Source organism: Tripterygium wilfordii, chromosome 2 (genome assembly GCF_013401445.1).
Source record: "Tripterygium wilfordii isolate XIE 37 chromosome 2, ASM1340144v1, whole genome shotgun sequence".
NCBI lineage: Eukaryota > Viridiplantae > Streptophyta > Magnoliopsida > Celastrales > Celastraceae > Tripterygium > Tripterygium wilfordii.
In genome coordinates this window covers 8,143,795-8,157,923 of record NC_052233.1, presented here as the reverse complement: position 1 = coordinate 8,157,923, position 14,129 = coordinate 8,143,795, and the positions used below count along the sequence as shown (strand labels likewise).

At 37.9% G+C, this 14,129-nt stretch overlaps 2 protein-coding genes across 5 annotated transcripts; both read right to left on the bottom strand.

Moving 5' to 3' along the window:
• Positions 1-99: 99 nt before the first annotated feature.
• Positions 100-3,332, bottom strand: LOC120014633 (exosome complex component RRP41-like). Its single transcript, XM_038866644.1, has 7 exons — positions 3,019-3,332; positions 2,525-2,603; positions 2,233-2,335; positions 2,011-2,131; positions 1,201-1,289; positions 622-771; positions 100-382 (listed from the first exon to the last, which is right to left on the bottom strand). Exons 1-7 carry the CDS (start codon positions 3,155-3,157, stop codon positions 293-295), a joined length of 771 nt encoding a protein of 256 aa, XP_038722572.1. The 5' UTR covers positions 3,158-3,332; the 3' UTR covers positions 100-292.
• Positions 3,333-4,676: 1,344 nt separating this feature from the next.
• LOC120014606 (receptor-like serine/threonine-protein kinase NCRK) lies at positions 4,677-13,106 on the bottom strand. Of its 4 annotated transcripts, none has more exons than XM_038866633.1 (14): positions 12,761-13,106; positions 12,484-12,653; positions 11,575-11,636; positions 11,291-11,436; positions 10,593-10,658; positions 10,026-10,112; positions 9,665-9,784; positions 8,936-9,049; positions 8,041-8,313; positions 7,554-7,792; positions 7,132-7,428; positions 6,631-6,867; positions 6,041-6,268; positions 4,677-5,378 (listed from the first exon to the last, which is right to left on the bottom strand). In XM_038866633.1, exons 6-14 carry the CDS (start codon positions 10,093-10,095, stop codon positions 5,058-5,060), a joined length of 1,899 nt encoding a protein of 632 aa, XP_038722561.1. In that variant the 5' UTR covers positions 10,096-10,112; positions 10,593-10,658; positions 11,291-11,436; positions 11,575-11,636; positions 12,484-12,653; positions 12,761-13,106; the 3' UTR covers positions 4,677-5,057. The 4 variants fall into 4 exon arrangements, with proteins under 4 accessions (XP_038722561.1, XP_038722537.1, XP_038722553.1 ...); XM_038866609.1 differs by having other exon boundaries at positions 12,484-12,609; XM_038866625.1 differs by lacking the exon at positions 11,575-11,636 and having other exon boundaries at positions 12,484-12,609.
• Positions 13,107-14,129: the final 1,023 nt, after the last annotated feature.

Below are 14,129 nucleotides of genomic sequence, written 5' to 3'. Positions count from 1 at the left end.
GCTAAAAAAAGGGCATCTTAAACACAATCAGGTTCATTAATATTCCTGTTATCCCAAAAGTCTCATGAGTCCAAGACCAAGACATTAATTTTGGCAAAATTAATTTGATGAGGGATTTTTTTTTTCACTCCAAAAATTATACATTCAAACATTCAACCACTTCGAAATACATTTGAAGAATTGTTACTAAATATATATAGATTTCTTTCAATGGCCAAGAAAAAGAAAAGAAAAATCAATTTCAAACACTGTGACAGCATTATAGTAGCAAAATTTTGCAGTATTTTGTTCCCTATTCTTGTGAACCAGAAACAACCTCTTTCAGAGATGATCTCATGATCTCTGCAAGCTTTGAGCAAGCATCAAGACAAAGCTCCATAGCCTGTTTGGAGAAGCACAAAAGAACCCTCAAAAGTCAAAACCCATCTACCATTTCAGATAGATAATGCAGACAACCATCCATATTTTCATTGTTTTTATTTCAAAAAAAAAAAATAATTATGCTCATAGAAGTAAGAAGATGGTAAATTGAATCACATTTCCAGGCCAAATAAAAAGATCACCTTTGGTGGCCAATCTATGATAAACGAAACAACGAAGCCTGCATCAAATCTTATATACCTCGTTTATTTCAGGGGTTGACCATTCGCCTATAACAGTAAGCTGAGTAACCTCATAACGCGAAGGCATGCAAGTAATCATGAGGCTCCCGTCCTGGTAGCTTTCCTCTTCCGTAATTGGATCAATGACAAGATTCTTACCAAGACAAGACTAAACAAACAGAAAGACTGTTAGGATCATGTAAATTTGACAGAAGAACTAAAGTTGACTACAATTTTAGCACATATATATTCACCGTGGAACGAAAATTCCAATTGGCAGGCCTTCTTAGGCATATTTTTTCAACATACTGTATTCATGAATAAATACAAATGCTCCATGGTCAATTGAAAGAAGTCGAGAACAAATAATAAAGCCATAAAGCCAAAAGGATAATTCCAAATAACACTTGTTCTCTCTCAATTCTGTGTTGCACTCTTCTGAATAGATTTTTCCCCTTCTGTCCTACCCATGAAATATGATAAATAGATATGCAATATTCACAGGGAATGATTGTCTATAACAAAAATGATGCCTGAATGCCACTTGCAAAATACAAAACAGTTCATAGGAAAGCACAACTATGTACAAGATGCATACCATAGAAACTGCAGCAACAAGATCGTACATCATAATCCCTGCATCTGCTAGGGCAACACTAGCACAAGATATTATGACAGGAAGATCACCTGTAACCAGAAATGATGAAGGACATCAAGAGGTTCATACGAAAATATTAATTACCGACACACAATAAAGTCTAATTGAATAATTATGCTAGATATATGAGAGAACAAAAAGAATCCAGTACAGCTGCCAGATTATTTCGTGATCTTATTTTCTTTTTTATTCAAGTATGCACCTTATAAGTTTTCTGATAGATGCATACAAGTATAACTCATCAACATCCCTTATCAATAGCATTTTTAAAGCAAAGAGAACAGGGACATCTTTAGATGCCATTACACATCCGAAACATAATGGGCAAGGAACTAGTATTATCAAGCACCAAACTCTATCAAATTGAAAAATATATTTTCCAGAGGGCCACATATGCAAAAGGAATGCTGGAAATACATCTAGATGACACATAAACAGCATTGTTATATGAGCATCTAAATTACCCAGTAACTTAACCTCTCTCTCTTTTCCTAAGGGAATATGCATCATGATGTTCTTAGCCATTCTTTTTTTTCATCATATTATAGTTTGATGACAAACTATAATGCTTAGACACTTCACTCTGCACCACATGACATGCACCTAAACTAATACTTGGAATGCCAATTAGCTTACGATATTCCAAAGCATCCCCTCATAATGGAGAACCCGCAAGAGTTCGAATAATATGACACCTGGATACCTACACCCAAAGTCCAAACTATATAGAGTATGAAAGTGTTAACTTACTGCCACCAGATTCCAACACCAATGCAAAAACGTCTACAGTTGTCTTGGGAAAAGTCTCCAGTATTATTGCACCCTCCAAAGCTTTATGTAGCAAGGAGGAAAACTCTTTATGGTCTGACCCCTATGAATTGGAGTTCAAATACTAGTTACAACCATCAAATGTAAGTCAACAAAAATATACAAAGAGTGCAGCCAGGTTCCAAAATCTTTTATGTTCTTTACCTGCCCACGAATCGGTGTAGCAAAAGTTGTAAAGCCAACATTACAATTTAGCCGCCCTACGTCGCTGTACATCATTGCTTTCTTACTTTCCCTTGGCCCAAATCTGATCGAAGAGAGAACAATGAAATGAAAAGCATGTAAAGTTTTGTACCGCAATGAATATTACCACACATTAATTGTTGAAGGACAACAGACCTATGGCATGGAGCCATATCAGAAATCCATTACTTTGGATTGATGGAAAATTTGACATCTAAGAGAGATGAAATGAATATGGAAAAGACCCACTCACACAGACACAATGACCTTGGTATTTCCAAACTCTGCATATGCAGATCCTGAAGCAGCATTCACAGCACCAGTCCTAAAAACTGCATATAATAAACACTTCATACAAAGTCGAAGATTGGTGAAAGATAAGATAATTCAGCAGAGCCAAGAAAGAAGGGATTAGAGTAATGTGTTGACAGAAATTTAAACATGCACAAGGGTCCATGAACTTGTGAGCCAGCCAAACAGGCGAGGAACACATAATACAAAAATACATTTGCTTTAAACCCCAGCGCCTACAAACAATCATCTAAAATTTGCATCCACGAATCAAAGTTTCAAGACTAAACTAGCCAAAAGACTAAGAATAATCCAAAGAATGATTAGCAATATCAACATGTCAAATGACACCCAGCAAGAATTAACCCAAAAGGGTTTCCAAAAGAGAAGCAGAAAGGAAAAAAGAAAACATAATCCGTAGAACGAGGTGTACATATATGAATAAAAGGGGCATACATGCGGGCCGGCACTGACGGTAGCCGCGACCGTCGGGTCGGACCCAATCGACAATGGAGTCTTTGGAGACTGACGGTTTTGATCTAGAGGTCGGGGACGGAGAGTATGTGGTCGGAACTGCACTGTGTTTCGTCGTCATTATATCTTCTTCGTTGTCCTATTTTACTTCTTCTCTAAACGGACACTTTCGCAGCTGGAGACCTCTCTGTTTTCCTCGGCGAAGCTTTTGATCTTTCCGAGGTTTTATGCTATGCTTTAAGTGCATTACAAGACGGTGCGTTTTAATCTTGGGCCTTTAGGCATTACCAGAATTTTGGGCTTAGGGACCTTCTTTTTTGGACGTCGAAAACGCTATAATTGAGCCCAGAAAGATAAACGTTTTTACTGTTTGCCAAACGGCCCAAATCTTGAATTCTATGGCCCACAAATCTGGTGGTGAACAAGTGGTTTTTAATCTTGGGCCAATTGGAATTATTTGCATTTTGGGCTTCCGGACCTTCTTTCATGGACATCGAAGAACACCTTTACAGGCTTGACAAAAAAAAGAGAAGAAAACCTATACAGTCACCTATGGCCCATGAACTATACTCAAGGTTTTCTTTTTGGGATAGCTTTAGTCATACCCCAGTTTTTTTCTAAAGACGCCCTGTCAACTGATTTTTACAAAGGCTGATCAACTTAGATTGACGTGTCTTTAGAAAAAATCGGGGTACCCTTTCTTTTGGCAATTCCAGTCGGAAAAGCCCAAGTACAATATCATATATTGAAAAGCCATCCTAGCCGTTCATTCCAAGAACACACCATCCAGTGACAACCATGATTGTTACATTCAAATCATCAGGTCTTTTTCTCTGTTACCTACTCTGCTCTCGCAAACACACAAATACATTTCCAATGCAGCTTTATGGAGGTGGTGGCCCTGCAGGCTCGAACAGTGGAGGGCAGCAGCTTCCAAACGGACCACAACAGCACAGTAACCACAAACTGCACACCACAACAATGTCAAAATTCCCCCACTGCATTTGTCTTACAAGGAGATGCATAAAAGCCACAAGTGGTTAAAGAGTGAAAAGGAAGTATTACCATGACTCAAAACATCCTCCTCCTGGGGCTGGTCGTGGCGGCTCAATGAGTGGTGCACTTGATGGTGGAGGTGGATCCATTACTGACCCAAGAAGTAGACTGGCAGTGCTACCTCTACTTGGCAGGTTACAAAAGGACTTCTTCCTTGGGCAGGTAGATGGGAGTCAGCGGTTTATATGCAGAAGAATGTTGATTTTATTTTTCTCGGATGATATCCTCATCTACCATTCAAAGGAAAGATCTACAAAGTTGTCAAATGTCACCCTTGACAAACAACATTTCAATAAAGTTCCTTTTTAGGTAGAGCTGGTTACCACCCGAATAAAAGAAAAAGAACAGAGTGCAACTACTCTGACCTGCCTAGACTCATTTTGCCTACCACCATGAACCAGCTCTTATGAAAAACACAAGAACCAACGTAAAAAGGAACAAAAAGAGACCATTCCGCAGCATAAACACAGAATGACACTGCTAAACCTAAACTCAGCTTGTCAGGAGTTTACAGTCAGCCAGAATGACACAAAGGTATTTATCAATAACTATGAGGAACAATGAAACTGATACTGTGCTACACGTACAAACAAACAAAATTGATTTTATTACCCAGAAACTTTTCACAGCTGAGGTGCCTTCCCTATTGAAAAAAAACCGTTACCATGCGAAATACACCATGAATAATTTACTAATCTTCTGTACATTGAAAAACAATGAATTCAATATTGGGGGGAAGGCAGTCTCGTGATCAAACTACGAGATCATCTATTGTTGTAACCAAAACTCTTAAAACAGGGTGGGAAACAAAAAAAAAGAAGCATGCTTCGTTCCCTTCTTAGGACACTCTTCTTCTCGTGCTTGAAAAGCTATGACTGCACAGAAACTAAACGTGTGCGCCAAAAGCTCTTGTAATTTGGATCAAATGGTTTTGGTTACTCCAACCAGTCCTTTTGTCAGGGGGACTAATTAACATTTGCCACACTGAACGATTCATACCGAGGCTCAGTTAAGTCTACTATTTCATCATCCAGTGCACACCAACTCTCGGTTTTTGAACGCATAACGGTCACCCTCTCCATATACTCGGTTGGAACACCATCTGGTTCCACATTATTGCCATCGAGACATAAAGTATATTTAGTATCTACGGGCAGCAAATCCTGGGCAGCTGAGCATCCACTCGACACAGCTTGTCTCTGCTGTGCTGTACCAGCAGTGAGCTCAGCTATATCAGCTGGTGTTTCTCTTTGTGGTTCACTTTTCATACTATCAGCTGATGACATCTGCACCATGCATCAAAAACATCTCAAATTACAGGCCAAAACACTGTTGCAAATTTGCAAAACTGAGTTAATAATTGAAGAAAAGGAAACAAAAAGATGAAGTTGGGTTATCTAGGAAGTGAGATGACATTGACTTCCACTATCTTTTAACTCAATCTCACAAGAAGATCAGCAATAAGAAATCAAGAACCTGGTCAGATTCAGATTCTTCTCTCCATAACAAAACAATTGAGTACACAACAGCCAACTACATTCTCAATGTCTATCAAGTCTATCAACATACAAGCATAAGTTCCAAAATATAAGTAGTAATAGGTTTTCAAACGCAACTTTCGAAAGGAACCAAAAACTTGAGCAATTGAAGACAAACAAACCACATAGTATCATTTATGACAATGTTTTTGTACATATTGATTCATCACTTTTAATATCTGTAATCAGAAGCGAAGATGAAATACTGGGTTTTAACCCAGCCTCTTTATGGACTATGGATGATTCTGACACGCAAGAAGTGGACGAAAAAATACATCATAATTAATAATTATCCAGCAAATTGAAATGTGCAGAGACTGCAGTCAATATACCGATAAAATATGTACCAGCTGAAAAGCAAAAGTAACCTAGAGAAACAATGAAGTTAAGAATAGTAGAGTCATAAGTACCTGAAAATGGTTTACAGGAATGTTTCTCCTTCTAGATTTATCTGGTGCAATAGTTGAGAGAATCTGTACAACCTCACTCATGGTCGGTCTAGCATCAGGATCCAAGAGCAGGCACTCCTTCGCAAGGTAAGCCATTATTTGCATATCTTCTTCCAGGAAATTACCTTTTAAACGTGGGTCAGGAAGGTCCAATATCACCTGCCTGCTGTCCTGTAAATGAGGCATAGCCTATACAAGAAATAGAAACAAATCAACATTTCGTCAAACTAAATTTAGAGACATCATCAAGTGTAATGCTGGCATTTGCCAACTGAAAGAACTAAGGGTTAGTTGAGACAGAAAATAACTGTAAGAACAAGAAGTTATGTAAGCCACTCAAAGAAAAATGCTGATGAAAGGCCTGCAGAATACACGAGAAATCAGATATTGAAAAGTCCTTATGGAGCTTCCCAATTAGTATGTAGGCCCACAAGTTAATTACTACATCATTATCCAATGTTGCAATAGCAGTGGAAATTATAGATTGACAGCATGGTGGAAAATTGGTAATGAAAATCATCTTATATCTTGTACATAAATATTTACTTTACCCATAAGACAAGACTCTCCTCTCCTTTATTTGCCAACTTGTAGATCGGTTTCCGACCGGTGATAAGCTCGAGAAGAATTACCCCAAAACTGAAAACATCCGACATAAGTGAGGCTCTTCCAACCATTGCATACTCTGGTGCAAAATAGCCAAAAGTGCCTTGCATTCTTGCTGGTGAACTTGAACTGCTAGGAACACCATCAGCTCTTAAAGGTTTGGCCATACCAAGATCAGTTATCTGCACATGTTCATTAGTTACATAACAACGCAAGCATTCGGTAAATATCGACATATACTTGGGGATGTAAAACTACAACAGAATCATTTCTTGCAGAGTATTCGATTTAATTTTTAAGGAGGAGGGAAAACAACTCTAGACATCATATAAAAAAAGCTATCTTCATTCTTCCACTGCATTTAAAGTTGATATGGATCATGCTCATGTCTTTCTTAAACAAAGATTATATTTCAAATGACAGTTAATAGCAACAAAGATTCTTACTTTTGCCCTCCAATTCTCATCCAGAAGAATATTGGTGGATTTGATGTCTCTGTGCAAAATTCTTGGAGCAGCAGCATCATGGAGGTATTCTAAACCCCTTGCAACCCCAATGGAAATTGCAACACGAGTATCCCAGTTAATGTCTTCCCCTGAAACCCCATCCAAACAATCCCTTAGATTACCATTAGGCATGTACTCGAAAACAAGTAGTCTCTCAGCATGTTTCCCTTGGAATTCTAAGCAGTAACCAAGCAAAGGCACCACATGACAATGATGGAGTCTCGATAACAATTCCACCTGAAAAAATAACAGCTTATATAATGGCCCTAGTAATGAAGCATACCCTGTATGTCCTTTTAGGAAGGACAGGACGGAGATGTTGTTTAAGTGATAGAGAAAATGATGACAAGTCGAGTTAGTACCTCAGTCGTAAAGACAGAGTCTGCATCAGGCCCTGCCTGAGTCATTAGACGCTTGACTGCCACACTCATACCATCATTTAGCTGACCACGATATACGTAGCTGCTTCCTCCAACTCCTATAAGATTGGAATTGGAGAACTTATCTGTAGCATTTTCCAACACAGAGTATGGAAATCTAACAAAAGTACCGCATATAGTCCCTGTTTCACTCCGACATAAAAAAGCACGGCCAAAACACCCTGCAAAAAAGAATCACAGCATTTTTATGTGCCCAGAGGGAAACATGATCCATGGACATAGAAAATTAGTTGAGCGTTCATTCAAAATTAGTATGAGAAATTTCCATTCAACACAAATCAATCGGTCAAAAGGAATAAAGTTTTGGAAAAGGATTAAGGACACTGTACACAGACAGGGGATGAGTGCGGTTTTTTTTTTTGGCGGGGGCGGGGGGGACCAATCATTAAACATAATTAGAACTGCCAACCTGCAATTGGATTAATCGGAGAACCGATACTGACTATAGTTTCTGGGAATGAATAATTTGTACGACTTATTAAGTTGGTAGCACTATTCCAACTGGTTTCTCCCACTGATGAAAACAACGGAGGCAGGTTGGGGAACTTCTCCTTTCGATAGACATAGCATATTACTGAAGCAAGAAATGCAAGTGTTGTGAGTATCACACATAGTAGCAGAATAATCACAACAACTTTGCTTGAGATGTGCTTTCTTGGAGGTTTTGAATCACTAGGAAACCCTGTTGAGAATCAATGAAATGCTAGTCAGTGCAGCTCAAACCTTCATATCAACAATGGCTAATGAGATTAAAGAAGTCAAAAGGTATTAGTGCAATTCATTTGAGAAGGAACCCCACTAATTATTCTTTCCTGTAACTTCACTATGCGCATCTAATGCGAGGCATTACTTTTTTGCCTCTCCTGTTATGGTGAAAAAATAATAATCAAAGGCTTTGCTTTACAGTCTCAATTGTCATGAGCAATAACCAAAACTATAATGCACGATATCATAGAACATAAAACAGGCCTGTGGTCAAGTGATCAACAAGAAGATCTGAGGATAATCAAATATTGAACTCTCGGCGGATTGGCTAACTGTTCTTGGTAAAGCAATGACCATTCCTTTCTTTTAAATGATAAAGGTGAACAAAGCAATGACCAGTCAAACACCAACAAATATAATCCAGCTAGATATACGTCTTCGATAATGTTAAACTACCCAAATTATGTATGCAAATTTAGTAGAAGATCAAGTCACAAGTGTCAAGTGGTCTATAGAGAATAGAATCATGCAGAGAAAACACTTTAATCAAAAGCACATTCACATGGACAGTAACAAGGGAAAACGGAAATGGAGGATACCAGAAGTGCAGTTGCAGGAGGTAAAACAGGTCGCTTCATGACTGTCAGCAGCTACTTTAGGAAATCCATCAGCAGCACACATGCATCTCCACACACCTTCAATAGGTCCTCGTTCTGATATGACAAGATAAGGCGACAGTAATTTCTTAAATATGATACAAGCACCAAGGCTACCACATGTTAATGTTACAGACAAGCTTACACAGTATATCGGGTGGTGTAAAATTTTTAGAAAGCACAACTCAAAAGATTCAAACTTCTCCTAAAAGTCGCTGCTGGACTAATAGAATACATGGAAGAAGGATGACACATCATGAGTTTGGCATTGCTGAATCTCAGCAGAGAACATTCCATCTATCACCAGTGGTACCAAAGTACATTAGGTTGTAAATTGCAAGACAAATATTTTACTTGAAAATTTCAGAACCTTATATATCCCAAAATAACTGCTCCAAAGAAATTATGTGGACCACTCTGGTTTGATATATCTATCAGCCCTTTATTTCTCTAATCTTCTATGTTAGCAAAAGTTAGCTTATATCTTGGAAGAAAACTGTTTGCTTGACAAGCTATTAAGACGCCTACTTCAACTAAAGTCAAACTTTAGCGAGAAATATCCACTTAATAATTAGTGCATGACAACAATAGCAAGCTCACTTAGGGGAAGCAATTTTGTTTCAACAGCAGCTGAAAGCTTCAGAGCCATGAAAATAAGTACCAGCGGTATACCTGGACTGCAATCACAGGATGTCGAACAGTTGGAAGCATGAAGATAACTCTGATTTCCTTGATTTGAGGATGAACATGTACAAGTCCAATTGTTTGTGCCTGATGCATTGTAAAGTTCATCTGCCACCAATGGATTGACTAGGAAGTAAGCTTCATAGCTATCATGTAGATGCGCAGACAATAGCAGCACCACGTATATAAGCTTTTCACAGCAAAGACTTTTGCACATTGCAAGAAAAGAAACAACTAATGAAGCAAAAATACCCCCGGAAGCAGCTTCAGCAAAACAACAAGCTTCAAAGAAGCTTGTTCATATGATACAAATTCAAATTCAAATATGGTTAAAAGAAACTATACTAACCGCAAAATGTTGGCAGCACTAATATAAAGCCAATGAGACAAGCAAGGGAAGCTTTCGCTTGGAGATTCATCTACTCCAAATTAAAGGCTGAAAGACAAAAGGCCAGTCAACTCTATGTTCGTATAATCCAAGCTGAAGACTGAAGTGAAAGATAAAAGCCAATAAACTCTATGTAGCAATTAATTGTTCAAAATACAAATTGCCACAAAAACTGAAGGAATCTAACCATCTAATGGATTTTCAAGAAATTTATTGTTAATTCTAGCAGAAAAGAAGAGAAACATGGAGACCAACTTCACTCAGTTTACAATTAAACATCAAACAAAATATTTTAGTTCCTCACATACATGACCATTTTCTCGGCCATTCAATTAACACCTTTCAGTAATAATCCTGTAAAATTAAAAGTATTATTGATATATATATGTATGAGCATCAATAAGGAGGAGTTCCCAGACCTCCGAAATATGATGAAACTAAGTATGTAAATATCATATCATCACGAAAATCTTAATGAAAAAGTGCCATGAAATGATTATCTTAGAGAAAAATGTATAGAGGAAAGACCTTTATTAGATATAGAGCAGAAGTCTACTCTTTGAGAGTCCTTGATGCATCGTATCAATCCGCACACTAAAAAAATGTGAAAATATTAGCAAAGTCGTGAAGAATGAAAGTACATTGGAAAAAGGTTTAATTCAATAAAAAAAAAAAAAGGGCAGTACAATTGCAAAGAAACGCTAAACAGTCCAAAATTACAGATTTTATGATCATGACACTGATAAAGGGTCAAATAGTTATGGTTGAAAATTTTAAACATCAAATATGCAAACTGCAGTTGAAGAAACTAGAATTGAGCTAAAAAAAAATTTTGTATTCATTCTGGCCCATAGTTTGGAATGTGTCATTCTCAGAGAATCTAAAATGCGTCTACACTGCAAGTAGTCAAGAATAAAAATATAAAGCAATATAGGAAAGAATTTCAAACTCGTGGTTGGCCAACCAACATCTAAAGCTTCCAATCTATGGTGCAAATTATTCAAGCAAGAAAACTACCAAACAAATTTCAAATTACACATTAAAAGTACAACTCCATATTAGTTGCAACACGAATAAATAGTGCAGCCCATAAAATAATGATACATAACTAAAGGTCTTAGATCCTCTATAGTCCAAATCAAGAAGCAAAGTAGACCCATTCAATAAAAGTAGTGGGCTAGTGGCAATCGTATAGTTACATCAAAATATATAAAAACAATGATTACCAGATACGGCGAACAAGAAGAATGCAATTAGTGGATTCCAACTGATTTCTCTTATGAATTCATGTAGCCCACTTCTGGAGCAAAGACTCTGATGATGAGGGGACTAATCAATTGACTAGTGACATCCTCAATTTAACTCCCATAACCTGCCAAGAACCACAGCCAAAAAAATACAACGAAGGGTTTTCTGAAATGTCATTATTCCTGTCTGCTGCCTCATTTACATTAAAAAGAGGGAAAAAAATTCAAGAAATATGATCACCACCAATTGTAGTAGAAGTTACCTCAGAAGCAAATCAGTACAGAACTACAGATCGATGGTATTAAGTCTTGGGCACTCAGTTAACTGAAGAATAGATGAAATGCGTGTAAAGATGACCTATGTGATATAAGTTCAACCTTCCAACTTCAGACAAGGAAGTTAAACGAAAGCTAAGCCAAGGAAAACATAATCAGATGTTCTAAGAGTGATGGATAGTCATTACACTTGGCAAGCCAATAACAAGCAAAAGGAGACAGCATCCATCTAGGGAAAGAAAGAAACTTGAATAGTGGGAAATACACAAAAGTAGAAATGAAGAGAATGTAAATAGAATACAATCTAAATCTTGTCATCCCCGTCTTTTTGAAAGCAATCTTTACTCAACCCCGAAAAAGACTTCTCAACCGTGAAACTTTATAATCTCTTACATTACAGTGGCTAATCACATTATTAGGGAAAGAAAAAGACAATTTAGTTATGGGGGGGTCATGCTTAAAAATGGAGACTTCTGAGATTAAAATATAGAAATAAAGAATAAATATAGAGGGGCAACAGTAAAGACTTGGCTTCAAAGTTCAAAGACGTATACATTTGGCTCTGCAACAAAGACGTTCTATAAAAGAGAAGTTTCAACGCTGCGCTCCAAACGGGACCCACTTAGGGCGTGTCGGCTGTCGGTAATGGACGGATATAGTGGGCCCTCGCTAATCGGAGTTCAATCATGATGAGGACCCCTTTAGGATCAACGGCTTAAAAATTTTCACGCATCGAGTAGAAGAATCTAATCAAACCCAATGACGATCACTCCGTCTAATCTTTAATTAAATCTCTAATTAAAATAGAAAATTACTAAAATATAGAAGAATCGGCCAAAGGCCGCCACGTCACCGTCACGATAAAAAGAAATAATAAAGAATTCAATATTGCGTACCTCAATGGTCAATACGGTTATACAGATGAGGAGAAATTAGACTTTTGTGTTCTCCGATGCTGTCTCCGGCAATCCGCCGCCGCAGAGACTCTGAAATCGCCGTCAATGTGACTGTTCTTCCTAATTCTAGAATCAAATAGTTGCAGAAGTCTAAACATTAAGCTCTGGGTCTTTTGATGAAGAAAAAGAGAGAGAGGCTGAGGGTAAATCGAACAGTATTGCTCTGAACCGTGAGATCTCAAAAAACGAAGAATGAGTTTTAAATCTACACACTAACCTGACTACAATGCAATCGGCAAGCAAGAAATTGAAAAGCTGGTTCTATTTCAGGAATGCATGTGGAAGCTGTGCTCAGCAGCTTAAATTTTCGCCATCAAAGAAGCACAAAACGGAGTTCAAGAGGGACAAACAGACGGAGAGATGTTTTTAATCGATGGAGAGCCAGTGCACTAATGACGTGGTAAATGAGCAAGGGATTTTCAATTCAACGTTGAAAGGCGTGCTCAGCGTGTCAGAGACTCAAGAGTGAGACGATTTCTTGAATTCTTCTTTGTCCAACGGTTCACTATGAAGAAAAAAAATACTCATTTTTTATGCATTTCTCTGTAAATTCTAGGGCACAATTTTCTACCCTGAGCGATCATTTTTTCCTCGTTGACATGAATGTTCAAATTCAATGATTCTATCACATTCTGTGACACGATCCAAACTCTCAATTTTATGAATTACTTCCTCAATACAATTGCCTTAATGCACTCGGTCTTCCAAAAACTGGGTACGAGGACACTGCCACTCTTAAATCTTGGGCCGGGATCTTTCGAAGTCTCCGTGAGCCCAGTAATGAACTCTTAAATTTTGGGCCTAGATCTTTCGAAATTTCCCTAAGCCCACTAATGAACTTCCTAAATTTGGGCTGTGAGCTTAGGTTCAATTCAACAGAGTTTATTAGGATTGGCCTATTCACTTTCGGATAGTATGGTGCAAATTACAGGCCCGTAAAAAATTGAACCCAGCCCACTCAAAAATAAAATAGTATTTATTAAACAGAAATGCCAAATTCGCGAAGTTATTGAATTTTTTTTTTAATACACATGTGATACCTTTATGAAATACGACACACATGTGTGATATCTGAGTTATTGGTGGTTCTCACTTCTCAGTGAGTCTGCCAACTACCAAATATAGACTACATATTTTTATAACAAATCATGGTTTAATTATGTATATCCATATGTACTGCACGTGCATGAGGAAAGCTCAATCTATTATGTTTCCCATAACGAGGGCCATGGACGGATTGATCCAGTGAGCCGTTTGGAGAAGGGTCTTGACCCAAGAGACATGAGGCGACACTGCGTGTCAATGACTATCTTAGTTGTATCAGTGGGGAAGTTGAGGAAATCGTCCCATGTCAGAGGTGGATCGATCTGATTACCTCCTGCAAAACGTCTTAGTTATCATATATATATATATATATATATATATATATATATATATATATATAAAACAGAGAATCAGAAGATGAGGCATTAATAATCCTTGGTCGAGGAGGAGCCAACGTCGTCGTCGACTTCGACATTTGAATTAGATCCTCGATGGTTGAAGACACGAGTCTTCGATAGCGCTGTTCGGACCGACTCTGGCCT

Excerpts from the sequence above, each read along its gene's own strand:
- LOC120014633 (XM_038866644.1), bottom strand. The coding sequence starts at position 3,157 with ATGACGACGAAACACAGTGCAGTTCCGACCACATACTCTCCGTCCCCG. Across the intron at positions 2,604-3,018 it reads CCGTCAGTGCCGGCCCGCAT|TTTTTAGGACTGGTGCTGTG; the intron begins GTATGCCCCTTT and ends TATTATATGCAG. Across the intron at positions 772-1,200 it reads TTGTTGCTGCAGTTTCTATG|TCTTGTCTTGGTAAGAATCT; the intron begins GTATGCATCTTG and ends CTGTTTGTTTAG.
- LOC120014606 (XM_038866633.1), bottom strand. The coding sequence starts at position 10,095 with ATGAATCTCCAAGCGAAAGCTTCCCTTGCTTGTCTCATTGGCTTTATA. Across the intron at positions 7,429-7,553 it reads ACTCTGTCTTTACGACTGAG|GTGGAATTGTTATCGAGACT; the intron begins GTACTAACTCGA and ends TTATTTTTTCAG. Across the intron at positions 6,868-7,131 it reads ATGAGAATTGGAGGGCAAAA|ATAACTGATCTTGGTATGGC; the intron begins GTAAGAATCTTT and ends GAACATGTGCAG.